The sequence below is a fragment of the Aethina tumida genome, chromosome 6 (genome assembly GCF_024364675.1).
Source record: "Aethina tumida isolate Nest 87 chromosome 6, icAetTumi1.1, whole genome shotgun sequence".
Classification (NCBI taxonomy): domain Eukaryota; kingdom Metazoa; phylum Arthropoda; class Insecta; order Coleoptera; family Nitidulidae; genus Aethina; species Aethina tumida.
In genome coordinates, this window is record NC_065440.1 from 9,604,165 (window position 1) to 9,630,944 (window position 26,780).

The window sequence follows — 26,780 nt, forward strand, 5'->3', positions numbered from 1 at the left end:
TAATAACACAATTCACAAATGTTTTAGCATTTCTCTGTGCTTACACAGTGAGATAGTAAAAATCCTCTTCTCCGCATAGCTTATGAATGGAACAAGATGTCTATCTTGAATTAAAACCTTGTACAATGTTGACAATCTAATTAAACTTTGCCATGTTAACTACATGAGACAAACTACTCAGTTTTTGAAATACTTTGTTTGAAAGGTATTTTTATTGTGTATTCAGTACTATTTTGTGGCTAAAAAGTGATGTGTAGTTTGAGAGCCATGACCAATTCATTTTGTGGGTGAGGTCTGTTTATAGTTTAAATTAAAAGTACATTCAGATTTCAAATATGGTTCAAGTATTATACTAACAATCAATTGATAGCTAAATTCCATCCTTCTTAGGGTCATTTTTTGTTAGTCATTTTATGCTTTCTCGAATATATTTTCACCGAGTTCGTTAATACTTCATAATTTAAGGCAACTTGGTGGTAGATTGGAGTTTTTCTTCTGAAATTATTCCATTCATTCTCTTAAATAATGGGGCTTCTAGAATAGCTGTTATTGAATACACACACCTCTTCATGAATATTACTAAAATTTAAAATTCAGATGTTTTTTATTATAATAACAATTATTAAACAGCTCTCAGTTTCATGAATATTATTGAAATTGAAAATTCAGATATTTTTTGTAATACTTGACTCAAAATATTCAGAATTTACCTAAAAATAACATTCTCAAGTTAATATTTTCCAAATTTAAATAAAAATTCTAAGAAATTAAAAAAAAAAATATGGTAATCAACTGAAAATTTTGAACATCAGCTAATGTTAACTAATTTGAGAAAAAAAGAAAAAATTCTGCTAAGAAACCTTTAATTCTGGTAAAGTCAAACAAATCTTTGGGCCATCGCAAAATTACCAATTTGATTTAGTATTGATATAAAACATTCAAAATATTTTTGAAGAAACAAGATAATCATATGACAAAATTACCCTAAAATTATCAAATCTGATGAGAAATTCTACTAATATCTCCCAATTTTTCCTGTGATTCAAATAATTTATAAAAATTTAGAAATCACTGCTTAGAGATAATATAAAATTATAAATATTTGAAAACTTCAACGTCTTTATTGTAGAAGAAGATTTCTTAACTTATTTGATAATATAACAATGTAGGAAAGTATTTATGGATAGTATTTGTATTTACTTAAATTTCAATATATTTAATTTTTAACATTATTTTTATTTTTTGTATCATTGACATCATTAATTTCCACAATACTTAGACTTTTTGTACTTTCAATTATTTCATTTTGTTCTAAAAAAGATACAATAGGCTTATGGTAACTAAAGTAAGATATGAAAATGTTTGATTCAAATTTATCTAAGTCTCCCGTAAAAACGGCATTGATTGTCGTTTTATGTTTTGTAGTACTGAGTTTTCGATTATTGGGCATATTTAAATAAATTTTTCACTAAACCCATTCAATTTCACTTATAATATATACACAGCAGTATACGTCAGTTGTATAGCTACAGATATACTGCTATAAGCATGTCGGTGACGCGAACACACGAGATTTCACCCATCCAAAAAATGTTTAAGGCGCACAGCGCACCGCGCGTGCGCATTAAGTTAAAAAAGATTAAAAATACATTTTTAATTAAATACAATACGATTATCTATATAGTAAAATAAATTAAGATTGTACTTACCAAAAAATAATAGTAGTAATAAAAATGTAATGTTTTAAAAATACAGCACCAAAATAATCTATAAAGTAAAAAAACTTAAAAAATGACAATAAATTAAGAATATAATTACCGGAAGAATAAGAATAACACATTGTTTTTAAAACCACCACGGGAATATAGAGTAAACTGAAAGTAAAAATATAAGTAGACTATTTTAACAATAATTCAGTCACAAAGAACACAAAACTGTTACAAAACACAATTCAAAATATTCGAATTACAAATATCCGTTACAAAGCGACAAACTACACTGCACTAAAGTTTACAGTGTAAATTGTTCAAGAAGCGCGAAACCAGTACCTCACGACGCATGTGCTAAAAAATATTCGTTAAAGTCGCAGATTCTGAAAGGTTATTGATAAAATTATGCTTAGTTAAACCTTAGTTAAATCTTAAACTAAAAATGTGTAGTCAACCAAGAAAATGTTAACTAAATAATGCAACGTGTGCAATATTCTACTGAATATTCAATAAAGGATAGACGACAGACCAGTTCAGTGTAACAAAAAACAGGAAGTGCTTGGTAAAAATAGTTTAATTTTGATACCAGCAGCCTTTGGAAGACTCGTGAAATGTGTAATATATGTACAGACAAATTTTTTGACCAATGGCCAGCAACTGTAAATGCAAAAACGTGTCATTTTATAATTGATGAACATCTACTCGATTATCCAGGTTGGTAAAATATGCAATTGGTTTATTGTGATTTGCAAATTTGTAACAAGATATTTGTTGTAAAATGATCTTTAGGTTAGTTAACTATTGTTTACTTTTCCATATCGTGTTTTATTTAATGCATGCTGTGTAAAATATTACAAATATAACTAAAAAATTGAATTGTTAGATTTATACCTATTATATTCCTATTTTTTATGTTTTAGATGTCAATACCTGAAAAACTTAGGACCAATCAATGCAGTTGTGTTTTTTGATATTCAAGTGAGTCAGGAGTCAAAATATTAGATGAGTAACTTCATTTATCGGGATATGTATGTGACATAACAGTTAATGTGTGGCTTAGAAAACACATATATCACAGGATAATGAAGTAAGTTATATGAAACTATATCAAAGTATAATACTTAATACTTCACACTAATTTACTCTTACTCTACGATATGTTATAATGGTGTTCTACGATAACATGTATATGTCTCAATAATCTATAAGAATGTATTGGTGTAAACTGAGTGGTAAAATTTATTTCCTATTTATTGTGATTGAACTAGTTACAATAAAATCTTAAATTAATATATTTTTCACCAATGTAATTGTTTAGATAAATTCCAAATTGATAATAGTTTTTAAATATTTGTTTATTCTTATACAATAAAAATGTAATAAATTGTAAATAAGAAAGTTTTTACAAATATTTTGATTTAGTTCTTACAGTCAGTTAAAACATGACATTACAAATGAATAATTTTATTTGTTTGTACAAAATATAAAGCGTACACTTCCTTTTTCATTTCTAGTTGAAAAATGGCAATGTTTCAAATGATTAGATATTATATCTTGTACAGACTTGCAAAAACGTTATTGGTTTAAGATTTAGTATAATGAATATATTATAACATTGTTATTGTGTTCATTGCAAATTTTCAAAAAATATTTATAAAAATTTACACTATTAAAGCAAATAATTGAAATTTTAAGCAAATAAACGTTTGTTACTACGTTTTTTTAATGTAAATGGAATATTCTTGGCTTTTAGGATAAAAAAAAATAACTCAGTTTAATAAAAAGCTCTTAAAAAATCTAATTATATTCAAGAAATAAGAAATTGGATATGGCCAAACAATTACTTTAAAATGATTTATAGTTTTATTGTTTAATTTCTCACACTGCGTTTTGTTTAATACAAGTTTTGTGAAATATTAGAAATGTAACAAAAATAGATTTGTTTTACTTAAATCTCTGATTTTTGATTTTTGAAATAGATTTGATGTATTTTATTCTTTTTTATATTTTAGGTGGAAATAATTGACAAAATAAGCTGATGCTTACATTTAGGATTCCTTAGAACCTCTCCAGTTGTGTTTATCCATATTCAAATGAGTCTGAAATCAAAATATTAGGTCAGTATAAATTCATCTTACAACTTGTGTAGTTATTTATTGAGATGTAGCTTCCATCAACCATATCACAGAATATTCAAAATAGGCTATATGAAATAAAAGTGAAATATGGAATTCAATCAGTAATTCTCATTAATTTGCTCTTAAGGTATAATGAATTAAACTTGTGTTTAGTGCCAACATTAAATTAGATCCATAATAATTATTGTGAGTACTACGAGAGATTATTGTCTTTTAGTTTTATGCCATGTCTAACCACCATAAATAACAATTTATAAGAATTTATTGCTGTGAATTATTTCATATTTATTTTTGACATAATATATGATGCATTTATTTGTTTGGTATCACATTACACTATGACTTAAATATATTAATGTGATAATTTATAATGTATAGTAATAGTGACTTCAACAAATAAATTCTTTCTTTTTCTCTTCAGTATATTTTGTGTAATTAATAATTAAATTGCCTAATATTATTTGTGATGCACGATTTTTGTTCACTAACTTCTTAAGTAAAATTATGAAAATCATATTTAAAAAGTAGTGCCATACTTTTCACGACAATTTAGTGATTGGATTTTTCTCTTTTCTTTATTATTAGTAATTTTGAATTATTTATTGAAGAGCTATATGTTGGTTTTTTATGTTACTTTAATCATTCTTTCATGAATATTTGTTATTTTCATTAAGAAGTAAATTTTTGATTTTGATTTCTTCGCAATTAACTTATATCAATATTATTAGGTGATGAGTAGGTGTTTTTAATTAAATATTTATCATAAGCAACACCTACAGTTCTCTTCAAGATAAAGGTTAGAGTAGAAAGCATAGTGAACGAAATATTATTTTGTTTTATTTTAGTTTCATTGTTTTTTTTTTAACCCAAATGCTTTAGAGTAAATCAGAACACGACCAAATTATAATTTAAACATTAATTTATAAAATACCAGGTAGTTTTGATATTTTTTAATAATTTTTGAACATCATGTTCAAAATTTTAAACAAAGATTCCACATTAATGGAATTTTGAAAGTCTCAAAAAAATTTTAATAGTTCTTTAACCATATTTAAAAAAATATATAAATTTTAAATAAACTAATATATTTTACTTTACTCATGTATCTTTCAAAATTAATAGCTTAAATTCTATAACTATCTTCACAATATCAATAATATTTTTTGTTAACGGTTTTTATTCAAGAGTGCCTATTTTTAGCTTAAGGTTTATGCAGTTAAAAAATATTATTGTCGTACATTTATCACACAGGGTGTAAAAAATAGCATTAATGTTTATTAATTCGTTCCTGGCAAATTAAATAAGTCAAATGTAATTTAAGTTGCCCACTTTAAACAGTAGTTTATTTAAAAACAAACGAAAAGAAGGTCGTAGGAAAGAAATGTGGGAACTTGTCCTATTACTTTTATGTGTTCTATCTGAATCCAGAAGATTGCCCACATATTGTGGGAAACCCCGTAGAACTTTGAACTTTGAAATTTGAATCCTACTGAGTGACCCTGCATTAACAGAAAATAAAATCTAATAGTAGTCACGTGTAAATCAAATTAAATGATTATACTAGAAACTAAAAGAATATTCGAATCAGTTAATGCCACCAAATCCAAAAAGAGACAAAATTACTGAACAAAATATTCAATGAGGACCAAAATATCTCCCACAATAAGCAAATGTGAAATATTGACTGAAGATTTTTATTGTTGTTGTAATAACGTGATTTTTCAATATATTGTTTAATTATTATTTAATTTTGTTTCAGGTGTGGTGTGACATGTGGTCTGACATCCAAGGATTATTTCAATTCTCTTCATCTATAGTCCCAACTTTAGTTAACTGAAGGATTTTTGTACAATAATACACCATAAAAAGTTTGCATATATCTGAAGATTTTAAAGCTGAACATGCCCTGTTATGTGGAAACTACAACATAAAATTCCATGAAACACAACTTCTTGCCTCGACAAGTGGATATCATAACAGAATGATTAGGATAGCAATTGAGATCCACAGAAATAATTTCAACAGAAAAGAAACTATAAAATTTTATAAAATTTGTACACCAGTTCTTAAATACATAAAAATCTGCTAAGCTGATAAGTTGTCAGTCAGCAACAAACATAAACATTCAGTAAAAATATGGTTTATATTGCTATTTCTAATAATTACTTGTTTCGTATACATGTAAGTTACTATTGTAACTTCTTGAGACTGGCTGTAATTCAACAAACGAACATTGTATATTTTAGAACGTTATTCTGATGTTTAAATTTGTATAATAATTTCCGCTAGGATTGTTATGATTTCAACATGTGTATATGTAAGTTTTATTTTTTAAATCATAAATCATGAAATTTGCAACTGATAATATAAGGTTTATAACCTGCTGCTCCACAAACATTGGAGTATGTTATTATTGGGTGCAATGGTTTTTGCTTTTAGTTTATTCAAACAGTTGCCAAATGAATTGATCTTCCTAAACTGTTGATGTTTACTTAATAAATGGCGTTCATATCGCAGTCGTAATCTTTCGATATTCAATTATATTTTGAATTTTGAATTTTTTCTGGTCTTATAATTTAGGCAGTTTGTTTCATGGAAAAATTTTTCTTACTTAATAGTTAACAGGTAAAAGGGCGTGAACCCTGTATGTGAAATGGATACAATAACTGGTCACGGAGAGTTCTATGTATAGTCCAATTGGATACATTCATCAGACCTAGCTAGATTTCTTATAGATCGAGTTGAATCTGCTGCTACCAAGACCAAAATTTGTTTGTGTTCTTTAAACCAAATCTTTTCAGATAGGTTTCAAAGTTGCCATGCCCTGTAATAGAATGTGTTATCTTTTTATCCGGTTTTATGCCTTTCTTGTTAACTTTCTTCAGTATGTCTTGTGTCCATCTCCCCTTGCTTTCCGTTGTGGTATTTTTTGCGTCAAGTTTTAATAGTGTCAACAGATCTGTTCGAACATTCATCGTCTCTTCATGAACAAATCGTGTTTGAAATGTCATCCATTTTTGTCGTTGAACCGACTCGGTTAACTCATCAACATCGTCACTCCCGTGACTTATTGGGGGTTGGGAAGTAGCTCAGATAAACACCAGTACAGAATAAATACAATTTTATTCATAGCTCATATAGAAAAAACACATTACAAATTGTCTAACTTACAGTAATAAGTAAGGGACCATCTTCAGGGTTGCTCTTGGGGTTCACTGGTATCCACCGGGCGACTCGTGACCTCTGTTGTAGTTCACACACTTCTGTTCTGTTACTTGATCTTCGTCGCGCTTTTATTTATAGTCTGATATTACAAAACATTGACAATGCCAATCACGATATTATGCGAAAGCAATAATCGCACTAGGGGCGATGTTTGTATATTGATGATTAAGGATTATTTATGTTTCCTATCGTCCCTATGTGACAATATGTAAACCAAATTTACAATTACGCAATTTTTGAACATGCATGTTGCGAATCACGACACTTATTTATATTTTTAAAAACTTTTATTTTACTTATACAAATATGATTACAATTTAGTTTGAAGTACAGTTTATAGAATGAAAACAATTGAATACAATTAACAGAATGCTAAGAAGAATGCTAATTGGAATAGGAATGAATATGATACAGTAGGGTACTCCTATTTATAAACTATCTTAACAAAGAAAATATATTTTACAAACTAAGATGTTCTAATTCTAGAGTATGTCCTTGCAACTGAGAAATATTTAACAATGCACAAAGAAGTATTATATTTCTAATGCACAGATAAATAATATAATGTGCTTATCTATCGGATATAACATGCATGTCTTTTTCATAAGGTCCTAAAACATTTGTTATTACATTTGTTAATTTTGTCCGACCAATATAGATATCTTGTAATGTGGTATGATCTTTACCAACTATTTGAAAAAATTTCAAAAATTTTTCAGCTGCTCTATGTGAAACACCTGATTCAAAAAACGATTTGGCAAAATTTGCTTCCGCACATCTTTTCCTCATTTCCGGAGAACCCTCAGGTAACTCAAAATTACTTACGTCTTCAAAATCGTTACTGTTTAATTCGTTATGATAATCAAGTCGATAAAATTCAATATTTATCATACCCCCAAAATAAGAAAAGGACAGTTCATATATTTTATATGTAAACGTTTGAATGTCATTTGGATCTTCTAAAAATCATTTGAATAAAGGACCCTCTGTCCACTGAAATTTAAACTTTTTTTGTTTCGAATTTTTTATTTGCAATATTCCCAAACAATATTTTGGTGTGATTTAGACTTCATGTGTCTTTTAATAGTGGACAAATTTACCACTTTAAAGCACTTGTCACAAACAACTATAAAAATATTTGTTTGTGGGTCTCCAGTACAGTGATCACTCGGTTCGGGAGAAACACAACAGTCTTCTGTCGTGGACCGTTGGTCACGTTATTGTCCTGGTGGTTTCCATGCCATCCTTGGAGCCTCGTATCCAAATGGTCGAGATGTGTTGTCGCTTTTTTGTTTGTCGAATTTGGTTCATAGTTCTTGGTCTCGTGCTTTGTTATCACGCGTTGGACTTTTGTCTGGGTAAAGTTTATTGATGTCAGTCTAATTGGATGGGTTTTTTCAGGAACCATCTGTTTGATTGTCTCAAAATTGAAGTGGAATATTTGGGGTATCATGAAATTTATACCTTAGAAAATTCAGAATATGCAACATCGTTTCTTCCTAAAATAAGAGACCTTAATCTATACTTAAATTCTAGAGGACTTGTATGATCATGGAGACCACCTTTTGCTCTGTTTACTCCCTATAACGTCTTGATTTATCCGCCTTGTTAACAAATACTCTACATTAAAACGACATTTTAGATCCTCCAACAGTATTTGTAAAGCTGAATTCGACAGTAAAATACAGCTCTCCTGTCGTTTTCTCCTGATATTTTCTTCCCTGATTTTCTTTATTGTGCCCTTTGTTCTATTGTTCTATTATTATTATATTATTACAATTAGATTGCATCTATCTAAGTCCTGAGGAGATATTGGAAAATGGAATCTGGCATTTTATCATTTCTGACGAAATATGACAAACTTTCCGCTGTGGTATTTTTTGCGTCAAATTTTAATACTATCAACAGATCTGTTCGAACATTTTTCGTCTCTTCATGAACAAATCGTGTTTGAAATGTCATCCATTTTTGTCGTTGAACCGGCTCGGTTAACTCATCAATATGTAAACCAAATTTACAATTACGCAATTTTTGAACATGCATGTCTTTTTCATAAGATCCTAAAACATTTGTTATTACATTTGTTAATTTTGTCCGACCAATATGGATATCTTGTAATATGGTACGATCTTTACCAACTATTTGAAAAAATTTCAAAAATTTTTCAGCTGCTCTATGTGAAACACCTGATTCAAAAACCGATTTGGCAAAATTTGCTTCCGCACATCTTTTCCTCATTTCCGGAGAACCCTCAGGTAACTCAAAATTACTTACGTCTTCAAAATCGTTACTGTTTAATTCGTTATGATAATTAAGTCGATAAAATTCAATATTTATCATACCCCCAAAATAAGAAAAGGACAGTTCATATATTTTATATGTAAACGTTTGAATGTCATTTGGATCTTCTAAAAATCATTTGAATAAAGGACCCTCTGTCCACTGAAATTTAAACTTTTTTTGTTTCGAATTTTTTATTTGCAATATTCCCAAACAATATTTTGGTGTGATTTAGACTTCATGTGTCTTTTAATAGTGGACAAATTTACCACTTTAAAGCACTTGTCACAAACAACTATAAAAATATTTGTTTGTGTGTCTCTAGTACAGTGATCACTCGATTCGGGAGAAACACAACAGTTTTCTGTCGTGGACCGTTGGTCACGTTATTGTCCTGGTGGTTTCCATGCCATCCTTGGAGCCTCGTATCCAAATGGTCGAGATGTGTTGTCGCTTTTTTGTTTGTCGAATTTGGTTCATAGTTCTTGGTCTCGTGCTTTGTTATCACGCTTTGGACTTTTGTCTGGGTAAAGTTTGTTGATGTCAGTCTAATTGGACGGGTTTTTTCGGGAACCATCTGTTTGATTGTCTCAAAATTGAAGTGGAATATTTGGGGTATCATGAAATTTATACCTTAGAAAATTCAGAATATGCAACATCGTTTCTTCCTAAAATAAGAGACCTTAATCTATACTTAAATTCTAGAGGACTTGTATGATCATGGAGACCACCTTTTGCTCTGTTTACTCCCTATAACGTCTTGATTTATCCGCCTTGTTAACAAATACTCTACATTAAAACGACATTTTAGATCCTCCAACAGTATTTGTAAAGCTGAATTCGACAGTAAAATACAGCTCTCCTGTCGTTTTCTCCTGATATTTTCTTCCCTGATTTTCTTTATTGTGCCCTTTGTTCTATTGTTCTATTATTATTATATTATTACAATTAGATTGCATCTATCTAAGTCCTGAGGAGATATTGGAAAATGGAATCTGGCATTTTATCATTTCTGACGAAATATGACAAACTTTCCGCTGTGGTATTTTTTGCGTCAAATTTTAATACTATCAACAGATCTGTTCGAACATTTTTCGTCTCTTCATGAACAAATCGTGTTTGAAATGTCATCCATTTTTGTCGTTGAACCGGCTCGGTTAACTCATCAATATGTAAACCAAATTTACAATTACGCAATTTTTGAACATGCATGTCTTTTTCATAAGATCCTAAAACATTTGTTATTACATTTGTTAATTTTGTCCGACCAATATGGATATCTTGTAATATGGTACGATCTTTACCAACTATTTGAAAAAATTTCAAAAATTTTTCAGCTGCTCTATGTGAAACACCTGATTCAAAAACCGATTTGGCAAAATTTGCTTCCGCACATCTTTTCCTCATTTCCGGAGAACCCTCAGGTAACTCAAAATTACTTACGTCTTCAAAATCGTTACTGTTTAATTCGTTATGATAATTAAGTCGATAAAATTCAATATTTATCATACCCCCAAAATAAGAAAAGGACAGTTCATATATTTTATATGTAAACGTTTGAATGTCATTTGGATCTTCTAAAAATCATTTGAATAAAGGACCCTCTGTCCACTGAAATTTAAACTTTTTTTGTTTCGAATTTTTTATTTGCAATATTCCCAAACAATATTTTGGTGTGATTTAGACTTCATGTGTCTTTTAATAGTGGACAAATTTACCACTTTAAAGCACTTGTCACAAACAACTATAAAAATATTTGTTTGTGTGTCTCTAGTACAGTGATCACTCGATTCGGGAGAAACACAACAGTTTTCTGTCGTGGACCGTTGGTCACGTTATTGTCCTGGTGGTTTCCATGCCATCCTTGGAGCCTCGTATCCAAATGGTCGAGATGTGTTGTCGCTTTTTTGTTTGTCGAATTTGGTTCATAGTTCTTGGTCTCGTGCTTTGTTATCACGCTTTGGACTTTTGTCTGGGTAAAGTTTGTTGATGTCAGTCTAATTGGACGGGTTTTTTCGGGAACCATCTGTTTGATTGTCTCAAAATTGAAGTGGAATATTTGGGGTATCATGAAATTATACCTTAGAAAATTCAGAATATGCAACATCGTTTCTTCCTAAAATAAGAGACCTTAATCTATACTTAAATTCTAGAGGACTTGGATGATCATGGAGACCACCTTTTGCTCTGATCACTCTCTATAACGTCTTGATATATCCGCCTTGTTAACAAATACTATACTTTAAAACGACGTTTTAGATCCTCCAAGAGTATTTGTAAAGCTGAATTCGACAGTAAAATACAGATATCCTGCCATTTTCTTCTGATATTTTCTTCCCTGATTTTCTTCATTGTGCCCTTTGTTCTGCTATTATTATTATATTATTATAATTAGATTGCATCTATCTAAGTCGTGAGGTGATATTGGAAAATGGAATCTGGCATTTTATCATTTCTGACGAAAAATGACAAACTTTCCGCTGTGGTATTTTTTGCGTCAAGTTTTAATATTGTCAACAGATCTGTTCGAACATTCATCGTCTCTTCATGAACAAATCATGTTTGAAATGTCATCTATTTTTGTCGTTGAACCGACTCGTATAACTCATCAATATGTAAACCAAATTTACAATTACGCAATTTTTGAACATGCATGTTGCGAATCACGACACTTATTTTTTTTAAAAAAACTTTTATTTTAATTATACAATTTGTTATTATATTTAGTTGAACAGAAAGTTAAAATACTTATTAAAGATGGAATTGGAATAACAATCAGAACGAAAGTAAGAATAATAATAATTGCGATACAGTATTGTACTCCTATATATAACTTATACTAACAAAGAACAATATCTTACAAACTAAGGTGTTCTAATTCTAGAGTGTATTCTGCAACTAAGAAATATTCAACAATGCATAAAGAAGTATCATATTTCTAATGCGTAGATAAATAATAGAATGTGCTTATCTATCAGATATAACATGCATGTCTTTTTCATAAGGTCCTAAAACATTTGTTATTACATTTGTTAATTTTGTCCGACAAATATGGATATCTTGTAATGTGGTACGATCTTTACTAACTATTTGAAGAAAGTTTAAAACTTTTTCGGCTGCTCTATGTGAAACACCTGATTCAAAAACCTTTTTGGCAAATTTTGCTTCCGCACATCTTTTCCTCATTTCGGGAGAACCCTCAGGTAACTCAAAATTACTTACGTCTTCAAAATCGTTACTGTTTAATTCGTTATGATAATTAAGTTGATAAAATTCAATATTTACCCTACCCCCAAGGCAAGAAAAGGACAATTCATATATTTTATATCTAAACGTTTGACTATCATTTCGATCTTCTCCTAAAAATCATTTGAATAAAGAGCCTTTTGAACTTTCGAATTTTTTATTTGCAATATTCCCAAGTAATATTTTGGTGTGATTTAGGCTTCATGTGTCTTTTAATAATAGACAAATTCACCACTGACTTGTTACGAACTTAACAACAATAAAAATGTTCGTTATTTGGATTTTTCTTAATGCAAGATCCTTCGTTTCTTCCTAAAATAAAAGACCTTAATTTAAACTTCTTATCACTCGAAAAAAGTTCTCTATAACGTCTTGATTTATCCGCCTTGTTAACAAATTCTCTACGTTAAAACAACGTTTTATATCCTCCAAGAGCATTTGTAAAGCTGAATTCGACAGCAAAATACCTAAAAAATGGTTGTTATTATAATAAAAGTATATTGTAATTTAATTTTACAAAAGCAAATGATAAACCTTTTTACCACAATATTCCAATTACCATAAGATTCTTTTGAAGCAGATGGGATTACGTTAAGACTAATTGATAGCATTTTAGACTCACTCTCTGAGGCTGTTTAGCATAACTCCTCCTGAGGTTGTTCAAACGACTCAGCTACTCCAAGCCCACAAATTACAGGAGACTTTCCCTGTGATTTCTAAAACCACATTATCAATCATAAATTTTGGCACAATACACTTTTTGACAACGTTTGAACGACCGAATATAGAGACAAATATGGCCTGAGAACATATGATAATATTAAATTCAAAACAATGAAACACAGTAATAAATAAAATATAGTAACAATAACCAAAAGTATGAAAAAAATAAAAATTAATGTTGTGACAAATTGCCCTATTCTACAAATTATTATTTAAAAAAAAAATATTTCTTCTATATTTTTGGGGCTAAGCCGGTTCCTTCTACAATTTGTTAGCATTCCTGTTTTAGAAAATATTCTTTCCGAAGGAAAGGACTTTCTAGTAATAAATTTTTATGCATCACCCAAAAATGAAGAAGTTTAACCATGGAAATGTCCTTTGCTGTGAGGGATGAGTTAACTCTGTTAGAGGAGTGATAAATTGTTATTTAAGTTAAGTACTTCTACAACATGTCAGTGTCAGCTGTTTTAGGCTCATCAAGTTTGATTATGGAAATGGCATTTGAGGATCTTAGTTAAACTTGATAAAACTGCCGTTAGTGGAGGCATAATTTCTATCTATTAATCATAATATAGATGGAGTTCCAACGAGTTGCGACGTCTTGCTTTATTTTTAATACATGAAGACTCATTTGTTGTTGTATCTGTGTTAGTTTATGCACTATGCTTAAAATGCCCCACAGTGCGTCCGCACTTTTCTGGTATAATGCGTACATAATTCTTCATTTTGAGTTAGCCCATCCTTTACGGATAAATTAAAAGTATCACGGACAAGTGATGATGTTACGTAAATTATAATTTATTGCTGATTTTACGTTCGCACTACTGTGACGATCTTTCTGTCAATAGTCCACTTTGTAAAAGTCTCCCTTAGCTTAGAGGCTATTTTTGGTCTTGTTTGATTATTATGTACTTCAGATGTTTGCAATGCAGTACTGTGTAACTCAGCATTCACAATATAATGAGTTGTTACAGTAATGTAGTCATTGCTACTTTCAGATGTTCAGAGGTCTGTTGTAACACCAACATAATTTACACACAATAATTTGAGTTGTAATTTATCCACCTCATTTCGATATAAGTCTGCAATTAGTTTAAAAGTTAAACTTTTTAGTGAGGGGATAGAGCACAAAGGATTCAACTTTGTTACCAACTCCCCAAATCCTCTATCTTCAACGATTGTAAGAGGTTGATAGTCCCAAACAACCAATTTTATAACTGCAAGATTTAAGCCCTTAATTTCTAATTTTGTTGTTGGATTTCAAAGATCCCATCAAACATAATTGTTTAGTGAGTCTTCTGTTTGCCTTGACTGTAGATGTTGTCGACAAAGTAGAAGACACTGATGTATCAGATTTATGGGGAATTTCTAATGCTTGATGAATTTCATTTTCCTCATTTCTTGCCACCAATTGAGTGAAAGGATGCATTCCTTTTAAGTTTTCATTAAAATTGGTTGTATTTTAAAAATATTTTAATTCTTCTTTTTGTGATGGCCTGTTTGTGGATTTGTCCTAAGTAGGTTCTTTTTGCTTTGTTTAATATTTGTCTTAGTAATTTGGTTTGTATTTCTGGAAATCTATTTTCTAAGTTCTTATTTTCTATTTATTAGTGGCTACAGAATCTTTGCTGTTATATAAATTGCTTTTATTATATATTTTTCAAACATGAGATGGTTGTCGAGTGTTATGCCCAGGTATTTTACATGTTTATTTGAGTTTGGGAATATTTGTTATAAAAAATAATACATTAATATAACAAAAATATATATTTTTACATTTTAAAATAAAAAAACAACATTAATTAAAATGAAAACAAAATTATTCCAAAGGATAATTACTCCCTAATACACTTTAGTATGCTCATAAACATGTTATGATTTTTAAATTTTTATTCACTTGTATATACTTATTTCTGGACCTTGCAGGTTCTTGTAAACCCCTCTTTACCCTTGTTAGATCGCACGATTTTGCAGACTATTTTTAACAGTTGAGTAATAAACAACCAAATATTTGGATATTTGCGACTAATCGTCCTCACCTATATACTGTGAAAAGATTCGACATAATTGTTAGTCCTCATATCTTCTTTGTACACAGATACATAGCCCTGCTCCACTGTCTTCTAAGATATTGTTTGAAGGTAGTTCTTGTACGTATCAGTCATCCAATTCCTCACTTCATCGATTCCGGTCTCGAAGTTTTCTTGTTGAATAAGGGGCAAAACCATAGTCAAATTCATCCCTTGGGCTGATATCGGACATTGAGTCGACCAGTTAGACCAATTTCTCTACTTTTGAAATATACGGCTTTCGCATAATGGAACCAACACCTCAATAATTTGGTTCGTGGATATATATCCTTTTCTATTATTGATTAAATTGAAAAACTGGAATTAAATTATTTGTGAAAATTATGACTTAAGTATGTACACTATCGCCCATATGCAGTATCTTTCCAATCGTTCGATATTTTTTCCCACTGATTATGAACTTCCTCGAAGAGTTCATTCAAATTTGACAGTCTTTTTGAATGAATTTTTCGGTCAATTTCATCCCATAGATTTTCAATTGGACTAAGAACTGGTCTTTGTGCTGACCAGACATTACACGTACTCCATAATACTTCAAATTCTTTTTTAAAAAATGAAAAGTTTAACAAGTCATAAGTATAATTTTTACTAATATTAATATCTATAAACATTTTTACACTTCCTGTGATGTAGAATGCATAATTGCCAGATTTCAGTTTTAACAAAAAATATACAGAGAAAAATGTTATTAGAAAAATTTATATGAATTTATTTTGTTTTTCATATACGACTTACGTCATTTATGTGGTTGAATTCTAAAAAAGATAAAATTCGACTAATCATAGTTTATTAATTACTATATTAAATTTTATTTACTCTCTATTTCTTTGATAGTTTAATATCTAATTAAATAAATTTGAAAAAAGGGAATATTTTTTATAAAAAATAATACATTAATATAAAAAAAATATAATTTTATATTTTACAATAAAAAACAAAATCAATTAAAATAAAAACAAAATTATTCCTAAGAATATTGCTCCCTAATACACTTTGGTATGCTCATAAACAGGTTATGATTTTTAAATTTGTTTCTCCATATAAATTCGTGGAGGTATGATAGAAATAAAGTTTCTGAGGTACCAAATTGACGACGGAGTTTTCTTTTCGCCCTCATCCACATATTTTCCACGTTCTGCGTGTGATTTTCAGGGTTCACAAAATTATATTCATGAATAATCACTTCGTGGTGATAAATTCCTCCCCCAATTTGATCGATGTTTTCATGTGCCCTCCATTCATCAGACATAATTATAGTTGGTGAGATGTACCTATTCCATTAAATAAAGTTATACTTTTATACGTATAAACAAAAAAAAAGAACTCAATTGGAAATTGTGGAAAAAATGTGAATATTTTATTATTTCTAACATGCATATGCTTTTACTTTCCACATTAACGTACACAATTTCTACTAATTTCTCACAGTTCAAAAATATGTTTTACCTACCTATCAAATCATGCTTCTACTTTCTTAAATACGCTACTCCAACCAACCGTAGCATGACATCCTCGAACACCTCAATGTAATCATGAGTGGTGGCACAAACAAAAATTGGCTGATATACGGCCGGATTGGTTATTACTAATAATATTATTTTCAGCATAACGAGTACCATTTCGACGCCACAGTTGAATTATTCCGGTTTGAGAAGACTTGAAACATTTTTCATCATTAACTATTGTTGTACTGAAATCGAAATTTAGATACTCTAGCAAATGCCAGATGAACACTTTTTTGATTATCCGTGAGGATCACCTTTTTTGCTGGCCGCCTGTTATGGAGACCCTCTCTGTGTAATGTCTTTCTAATTGTTTGTGTGGCACCCAAACTGACCAGCCAAAGTCGAGGTACGCTCAAATCCCTTTAGTTCGAAGTTCTATATGACCTCTTGGATTTGAGCATCTTCCAATACTCTTTTTCGGCCAGTTCTTGGAAATGCATTGATCCGGTTTTCTTCGTTAAAATCTTGTACCCTCCGGCGAACAGTTAGTCTCTAAAGAACCGTGATAAATATTTTTGAACAAATCAGATTTAATAAGTTCACAACTTTAACCACTGTACTCTCTCAAAGTTTATAAAGTCGTCGAAAGTAAATATATTTATGTCTTAAGGCGGTTATTGTAATTTTAATATTAGGATATGTAAGCAAATTATCGTATTGCCACAACCACTATAATAAATTCCAGTAACCTGAGGGCTTCTGCAAATTGGCGCTGGCATTTGTGCTGGAACTGGGGCTAGTATTGGCACTGGAATTTGAGCTCGTACTGGTGCTGGGACTTGGAGTAGAATTGATGCTGGTTCTGGTGCTTGTACATGTACTGGTATAGGTGCTGGTACTGGTGCTGCGATTGCCACTGGCGCAGGTGCATCTGGTATTGCGTTGGGAACAATGTTCTCATTATCAAAAACGTCAATGTTAGGATTAATTACATTTTCCAAGCAATTCACCATATGACTTAGACGACCCAAACACATACCGACGCCCCCTTCAATTTCCAGTAACCTGAGGGCTTTGTCTATAACAATAAAAATTATTAAATTTTTGTAAAACTAATATAATAAAATACAAACATACGTACATACTTATTTCTGGACCTTGCAGGTTCTTGTAAACCCCTCTTCATCCTTGTTAGATCGCACGATTTTGCAGACTCTATTTTTAACAGTTGAGTAATAAACAACCAAATATTTGGATATTTGCGATTAATCGTCCTCACCTATATTCTGTGAAAAGATTCGACATAATTGTTAGTCCACATCTTCTTTGTACACAGATACATAGTCCCTGCTCCACTGTCTTCTAAGATATTGTTTGAAGGTAGTTCTTGTACGTTATCAGTCATCCAATTCCTCACTTCATCGATTCCGGTCTCGAAGTTTTCTTGTTGAATAAGGGGCAAAACCATAGTCAAATTCATCCCTTGGGCTGATATCAGACATTGAGTCGACCAGTTAGACCAATTTCTCTACTTTTGAAATATACGGCTTTCGCATAATGGAACCAACACCTCAATAATTTGGTTCGTGGATATATATCCTTTTCTATTATTGATTAAATTGAAAAACTGGAATTAAATTATTTGTGAAAATTATGACTTAAGTATGTACACTATCGCCCATATGCACCAAACTTCTAAACATCTTTTTTTCATTGATTTTAGTATCTTTCCAATCGTTCGATATTTTTTCCCACTGATTATGAACTTTCTCGAAGAGTTCATTCAAATTTGATAGCCTTTTTGAATGAATTTTTCGGTCAATTTCATCCCATAGATTTTCAATTGGACTGAGAACTGGTCTTTGTGCTGACCAGACATTACACGTACTCCGTAACACTTCAAATTCTTTTTTAAAAAATGAAAAGTTTAACAATTCATAAGTATAATTTTAACTAATATTAATATCTATAAACATTTTTACACTTCTTATGATGTAGAATGCATAGTTGCCAGATTTCAGTTTTTAAAAAATATATATAGAGAAAAATGTTATTAGAAAAATCTATATGTAATTTATTTTGTTTTTCATATACGACTTATGTCATTTATGTGGTTGAATTCTAAAAAAGATAAAATTCGACTAATCATAGTTTATTAATTACTATATTAATTTTTTATTTACTCCATGTTTCTTTGATAGTTTAATATCTAATTAAATAAATTCAGAAAATATTTAATAGTTTATAGGTAATTTTGCAAAAGGGAATATTTTTTATAAAAAATAATACATCAATATAACAAAAAAATATATTTTTATATTTTACAAAAAAAAACAAAATCAATTAAAATAAAAACAAAATTATTCCAAAGGATATTGTTCCCTAATACACTTTAGTATACTCATAAACATATAAATTCGTGGAGGTATGATGGAAATAAGGCTTCTGAGGTACCAAATTGGCGGCGGAGTTTCCTTTTCGCCCTCATCCACATACTTTTCACGTTCTGCGTGTGAATTAGTTGATTTTCAGGGTTCACAAAATTATATTCGTGAATAATCACTTCGTGGTGATAAATTCCTCCCCCAATTTGATCGATGTTTTCATGTGCCCTCCATTCATCAGACATAATTATAGTTCCTGGTGAGATGTACCTATTCCATTAAATAAAGTTATACTTTTATACGTATAAACAAAAAAAAAAAGAACTCAATTGGAAATTGTGGAAAAAATGTGAATATTTGGACTGTTGGGATATTTAGTACAAAAATTACTTTAGAGTTCGATTGATATGTATCTAATTTAATAATGTTTAAAAATTTTGGAATGTTTTATTTAGTGTTATCTAAAGGTAAGCTATCTTTTCTTAATTCTGAATTTATCTTTGAGAGTTCATCTAAAAGGTTTAGAGGCTGTATTACAGAAGGATGCACAATATTTATTTTCGCGAAAGTTAAACTATTTATAATATCGTCAAGTTCTCCATTGATAAAAATAAAAGATTCTAATAATTGTTCGCAGAGATTGAAAACTTTAATTTTCGCTTCAAGTAGATTCATATTGTCGGTTATGTTAGAAATCATAATATCAATAATTTTTATATCATTGTTAAATGTTTCTTCGTCAATTTGGAGTTTTTGAATAGTATAATTGAAATTTTTAATTGTAGGTACCAAATTGGCGGCGGAGTTTCCTTTTCGCCCTCATCCACATACTTTTCACGTTCTGCGTGTGAATTAGTTGATTTTCAGGGTTCACAAAATTATATTCGTGAATAATCACTTCGTGGTGATAAATTCCTCCCCCAATTTGATCGATGTTTTCATGTGCCCTCCATTCATCAGACATAATTATAGTTCCTGGTGAGATGTACCTATTCCATTAAATAAAGTTATACTTTTATACGTATAAACAAAAAAAAAAAAGAACTCAATTGGAAATTGTGGAAAAAATGTGAATATTTGGACTGTTGGGATATTTAGTACAAAAATTACTTTAGAGTTCGATTGATATGTATCTAATTTAATAATGTTTAAAAATTTTGGAATGTTTTATTTAGTGTTATCTAAAGGTAAGCTATCTTTTCTTAATTCTGAATTTATCTTTGAGAGTTCATCTAAAAGGTTTAGAGGCTGTATTACAGAAGGATGCACAATATTTATTTTCGCGAAAGTTAAACTATTTATAATATCGTCAAGTTCTCCATTGATAAAAATAAAAGATTCTAATAATTGTTCGCAGAGATTGAAAACTTTAATTTTCGCTTCAAGTAGATTCATATTGTCGGTTATGTTAGAAATCATAATATCAATAATTTTTATATCATTGTTAAATGTTTCTTCGTCAATTTGGAGTTTTTGAATAGTATAATTGAAATTTTTAATTGTAGGTACCAAATTGGCGGCGGAGTTTCCTTTTCGCCCTCATCCACATACTTTTCACGTTCTGCGTGTGAATTAGTTGATTTTCAGGGTTCACAAAATTATATTCGTGAATAATCACTTCGTGGTGATAAATTCCTCCCCCAATTTGATCGATGTTTTCATGTGCCCTCCATTCATCAGACATAATTATAGTTCCTGGTGAGATGTACCTATTCCATTAAATAAAGTTATACTTTTATACGTATAAACAAAAAAAAAAAGAACTCAATTGGAAATTGTGGAAAAAATGTGAATATTTTATTATTTCTAACATGCATGTTGCGAATCACGACACTTATTTAATTTTTTAAAAAAACTTTTATTTTAATTATACAATTTGTTATTATATTTAGTTGAACAGAAAGTTAAAAATACAAAATACTTATTAAAGATGGAATTGGACTAACAATCAGAATGGAAGTAAGAATAATAATCATTGCGATACAGTATTGTACTCCTATAAATAACTTATACTAACAAAGAACAATATCTTACAAACTAAGGTATTCTAATTTTAGAGTGTATTCTGCAACTAAGGAATATTCAACAATGTACAAAGAAGTATCATATTTCTAATGCGTAGATAAACAATAGAATATGCTTATCTATCAGATATAACATGCATATGCTTTTACTTTCCACATTAACGTACACAATTTCTACTAATTTCTCACAGTTCAAAAATATGTTTTACCTACCTATCAAATCATGCTTCTACTTTCTTAAATACGCTACTCCAACCAACCGTAGCATGACATCCTCGAACACCTCAATGTAATCATGAGTGGTGGCACAAACAAAAATTGGCTGATATACGGCCGGATTGGTTACTACTAATAATATTATTTTCAGCATAACGAGTACCATTTCGACGCCACAGTTGAATTATTCCGGTTTGAGAAGACTTGAAACATTTTTCATCATTAAATATTGTTGTACTGAAATCGAAATTTAGATACTCTAGCAAATGCCAGATGAACACTTTTTTGATTATCCGTGAGGATCACCTTTTTTGCTGGCCGCCTGTTATGGAGACCCTCTCTGTGTAATGTCTTTCTAATTGTTTGTGTGGCACCCAAACTGACCAGCCAAAGTCGAGGTACGCTCAAATCCCTTTAGTTCGAAGTTCTATATGACCTCTTGGATTTGAGCATCTTCCAATACTCTTTTTCGGCCAGTTCTTGGAAATGCATTGATCCGGTTTTCTTCGTTAAAATCTTGTACCCTCCGGCGAACAGTTAGTCTCTAAAGAACCGTGATAAATATTTTTGAACAAATCAGATTTAATAAGTTCACAACTTTAACCACTGTACTCTCTCAAAGTTTATAAAGTCGTCGAAAGTAAATATATTTATGTCTTAAGGCGGTTATTGTAATTTTAATATTAGGATATGTAAGCAAATTATCGTATTGCCACAACCACTATAATAAATTCCAGTAACCTGAGGGCTTCTGCAAATTGGCGCTGGCATTTGTGCTGGAACTGGAGCTAGTATTGGCACTGGAATTTGAGCTCGTACTGGTGCTGGGACTTGGAGTAGAATTGATGCTGGTTCTGGTGCTTGTACATGTACTGGTATAGGTGCTGGTACTGGTGCTGCGATTGCCACTGGCGCAGGTGCATCTGGTATTGGGTTGGGAACAATGTTCTCATTATCAAAATCGTCAATGTTAGGATTAATTACATTTTCCAAGCAATTCACCATATGACTTAGACGACCCAGACACATACCGACGCCCCCTTCAATTTCCAGTAACCTGAGGGCTTTGTCTATAACAATAAAAATTATTAAATTTTTGTAAAACTAATATAATAAAATACAAACATACGTACATACTTATTTCTGGACCTTGCAGGTTCTTGTAAACCCCTCTTCACCCTTGTTAGATCGCACGATTTTGCAGACTCTATTTTTAACAGTTGAGTAATAAACAACCAAATATTTGGATATTTGCGACTAATCGTCCTCACCTATATACTGTGAAAAGATTCGACATAATTGTTAGTCCACATATCTTCTTTGTACACAGATACATAGTCCCTGCTCCACTGTCTTCTAAGATATTGTTTGAAGGTAGTTCTTGTACGTTATCAGTCATCCAATTCCTCACTTCATCGATTCCGGTCTCGAAGTTTTCTTGTTGAATAAGGGGCAAAACCATAGTCAAATTCATCCCTTGGGCTGATATCAGACATTGAGTCGACCAGTTAGACCAATTTCTCTACTTTTGAAATATACGGCTTTCGCATAATGGAACCAACACCTCAATAATTTGGTTCGTGGATATATATCCTTTTCTATTATTAATTAAATTGAAAAACTGGAATTAAATTATTTGTGAAAATTATGACTTAAGTATGTACACTATCGCCCACATGCACCAAACTTCTAAACATTTTTTTTTCATTGATTTTAGTATCTTTCCAATCGTTCGATATTTTTTCCCACTGATTATGAACTTCCTCGAAGAGTTCATTCAAAATTGACAGTCTTTTTGCATGAATTTTTCGGTCAATTTCATCCCATAGATTTTCAATTGGACTGAGAACTGGTCTTTGAGCTGACCAGACATTACACGTACTCCATAATACTTCAAATTCTTTTTTAAAAAATGAAAAGTTTAACAAGTCATAAGTATAATTTTAACTAATATTAATATCTATAAACATTTTTACACTTCCTGTGATGTAGAATGCATAATTGCCAGATTTCAGTTTTAACAAAAAATATACAGAGAAAAATGTTATTAGAAAAATTTATATGAATTTATTTTGTTTTTCATATACGATTTACGTCATTTATGTGGTTGAATTCTAAAGAAGATAAAATTCGACTAATCATAGTTTATTAATTACTATATTAATTTTTATTTACTCTCTATTTCTTTGATAGTTTAATATCTAATTAAATAAATTCAGAAAATATTTAATAGTTTATAGGTAAATTTGAAAAAAGGGAATATTTTTTATAAAAAATAATACATTAATATAAAAAAAATATAATTTTATATTTTACAATAAAAAACAAAATCAATTAAAATAAAAACAAAATTATTCCTAAGAATATTGCTCCCTAATACACTTTGGTATGCTCATAAACATGTTATGATTTTTAAATTTGTTTCTCCATATAAATTCGTGGAGGTATGATAGAAATAAAGTTTCTGAGGTACCAAATTGACGACGGAGTTTTCTTTTCGCCCTCATCCACATATTTTCCACGTTCTGCGTGTGAATTAGTTGATTTTCAGGGTTCACAAAATTATATTCATGAATAATCACTTCGTGGTGATAAATTCCTCCCCCAATTTGATCGATGTTTTCATATACCCTCCATTCATCAGACATAATTATAGTTCCTGGTGAGATGTACCTATTCCATTAAATAAAGTTATACTTTTATACGTATAAACAAAAAAAAAAAGAACTCAATTGGAAATTGTGGAAAAAATGTGAATATTTTATTATTTCTAACATGCATGTTGCGAATCACGACACTTATTTAATTTTTTAAAAAAACTTATTTTAATTATACAATTTGTTATTATATTTAGTTGAACAGAAAGTTAAAAATACAAAATACTTATTAAAGATGGAATTGGACTAACAATCAGAATGGAAGTAAGAATAATAATCATTGCGATACAGTATTGTACTCCTATATATAACTTATACTAACAAAGAACAATATCTTACAAACTAAGGTATTCTAATTTTAGAGTGTATTCTGCAACTAAGGAATATTCAACAATGTACAAAGAAGTATCATATTTCTAATGCGTAGATAAACAATAGAATATGCTTATCTATCAGATATAACAACTCCCCGTTTTAAAAGAGTTTTATTCTATCGAAGAATAAAAATCTAAATAAAATTATAAAGTTATAAAAGAGTTTTATAATAGTTCATAAAAGTTCATAATTTAAACCGGCACAAATTTAACACTATTATTGTCGTTAAATATCACTTCGGAAAGTTCGTTTTGTTCAATGTTAGGATCGCGCACTCGTGAAATGGAGGGACGTCTTCGTTGCGATCTTGAGAGAAGGGGTTGAATCCTTGTTGTTGGTCCAAACGGTGGTGGTGGAGGTTGATTTGAAGAGGTGATTCGATTTATGATGGTCCTTCTTCTTCTTATTTTACAGAATATGTAGATAATTATGATAGTAACATTAATGGTTACTGACAGGTAAGTGAACCATGGCCAATGTTTGGTGATGATGGTTTCATTAATAAGGTCATCAAGCTGGTCTTGATATTGGTTCAATTTTGTTTCTGCTATTTTAAGTTCATCTAGGTTGAATTTGTTAATTTTCAAAGGTTTTAATTTCGGAAGTTTTTCTTGTTTCGGCAGATGTAGGCAACATTCGAAAGGTATTTGTGGAGTTATTATGACATCTGTATAATTGGATTCTGCTTTTTCATAGTTGGACGAAATTTTGACTTCGCCTATGTATCCGGTACACATTGGTTTTAATTGGATAATGACATTAGTTTTGGTGTATTCAATTTCAGTTGGTGTATTGGCACATGTAATGGTGATAGATATAGGATTGCTAGTCACTATTAACCATTTATTAGTATTTAGAGGTTGAACATTGTAGTCTTGGTAGTCAAAGGTCGAAACTACACATGTTTCTGGGATTTTTCTTGGATTCATCAAAATTTGAGCTTCACAAATGGCATTATTGTCTACAGGATATAGGACAATGTTTTTACATATTTTCGTCTTTGTGTCTATATTTTGACATTTATCTATGTCATTTGTTACTGCATACTGTCGATTAAAATCGGATGTGATTAGGTATTTATGGGAATTTAGGATAGTATGGAAAAGTTTAGTTCGGTCATCTTTTAATGGAAGGGAAAATAAGTGATACAGCTTAAACGAATCTAATTGGACTGTTGGGATATTTAGTACAAAAATTATTTTAGAGTTCGATTGATATGTATCTAATTTAATAATGTTTAAAAATTTTGGAATGTTTTCTTTGGTGTTATCTAAAGGTAAGCTATCTTTTCTTAATTCTGAATTTATCTTTGAGAGTTCATCTAAAAGGTTTAGAGGCTGTATTACAGAAGGATGCACAACATTTATTTTCGCGAAAGTTATACTATTTATAATATCGTCAAGTTCTCCATTGATAAAAATAAAAGATTCTAATAATTGTTCGCAGAGATTGAAAACTTTAATTTTCGCTTCAAGTAGATTCATATTGTCGGTTATGTTAGAGATCATAATATCAATAATTTTTATATCATTGTTAAACGTTTCTTCGTCAATTTGGAGTTTTTGAATAGTATAATTGAAATTTTTAATTGTTGAAGTAGTAATTAGTATTTGATTTTTCATTAAGTTTTCGATATGTTTTTCATCTTTTTCGATTTGGTTAATGCATTTATCATAATATTCACCATCTGATGCGTCTAAGTTTCCTGAGATGGTTTTCCAAACGGCACCAATACCATTAATTAATCCTCTTTTATTTCTTTTCGAATAATGTTCTATGTCTAATATAATTTCGTTAAATTTGTCTTTAATTTGTTTAATAATTCTATCCAATACAAGAGTGTGAGGTCTAATTTCAGCAACAAAGTATAACATTCGTGCATACTGAGTATCTAAGGAGTCTTTTAAAGTTTGTAAAATTATTTCGTTTCTTTCAAAAGCATCTTTTATAAAGTCAATATTTCTGTACACAATTAATTTTCATTGATCATTCGAGATCTTAATATTTTGTTCGTAGTGATAATATATTCCTAGAGTATGATTTAATGGGATTATTTTGAAGTTTTCCGTTATTATATTTTGGTATTTTGATAAGAGTATTAGGGCAATCCTGTAACAAAGGTCATTGTTAATTTTCTTTAATTCTTTCAGTATATAATTTTAATCTATCAAAATTGACTTGGGTTTCATATTGATCATTTGATATGACAGCAGAGTTTGGGAGTACAATTCTTTTTATTGTAAATGGACCTAGATATTTATCTTTTAG

General features: G+C 30.1%; 1 protein-coding gene and 1 long non-coding RNA gene across 2 annotated transcripts; one reads left to right on the forward strand and one right to left on the reverse strand.

Annotated features, from left to right (window-relative positions):
* Window positions 1–1,782: 1,782 nt before the first annotated feature.
* Window positions 1,783–6,343, forward strand: LOC109607525 (uncharacterized). Its single transcript, XR_007548432.1, has 4 exons — window positions 1,783–2,423; window positions 2,630–2,796; window positions 3,722–3,826; window positions 5,607–6,343. It is a non-coding gene; the product is annotated as an uncharacterized LOC109607525 (long non-coding RNA).
* A 17,437-nt stretch (window positions 6,344–23,780) lies between these two features.
* LOC126265985 (uncharacterized) lies at window positions 23,781–26,386 on the reverse strand. Its single transcript, XM_049969092.1, has one exon. The coding sequence runs from the start codon at window positions 26,384–26,386 to the stop codon at window positions 24,704–24,706; it is 1,683 nt and encodes a 560-aa protein (XP_049825049.1). The 3' UTR covers window positions 23,781–24,703.
* Window positions 26,387–26,780: the final 394 nt, after the last annotated feature.

Bases quoted from the DNA above. Each gene is read 5' to 3' on its own strand.
- LOC126265985 (XM_049969092.1), bottom strand. From the start codon at position 26,386: ATGTTATACTTTGTTGCTGAAATTAGACCTCACACTCTTGTATTGGAT.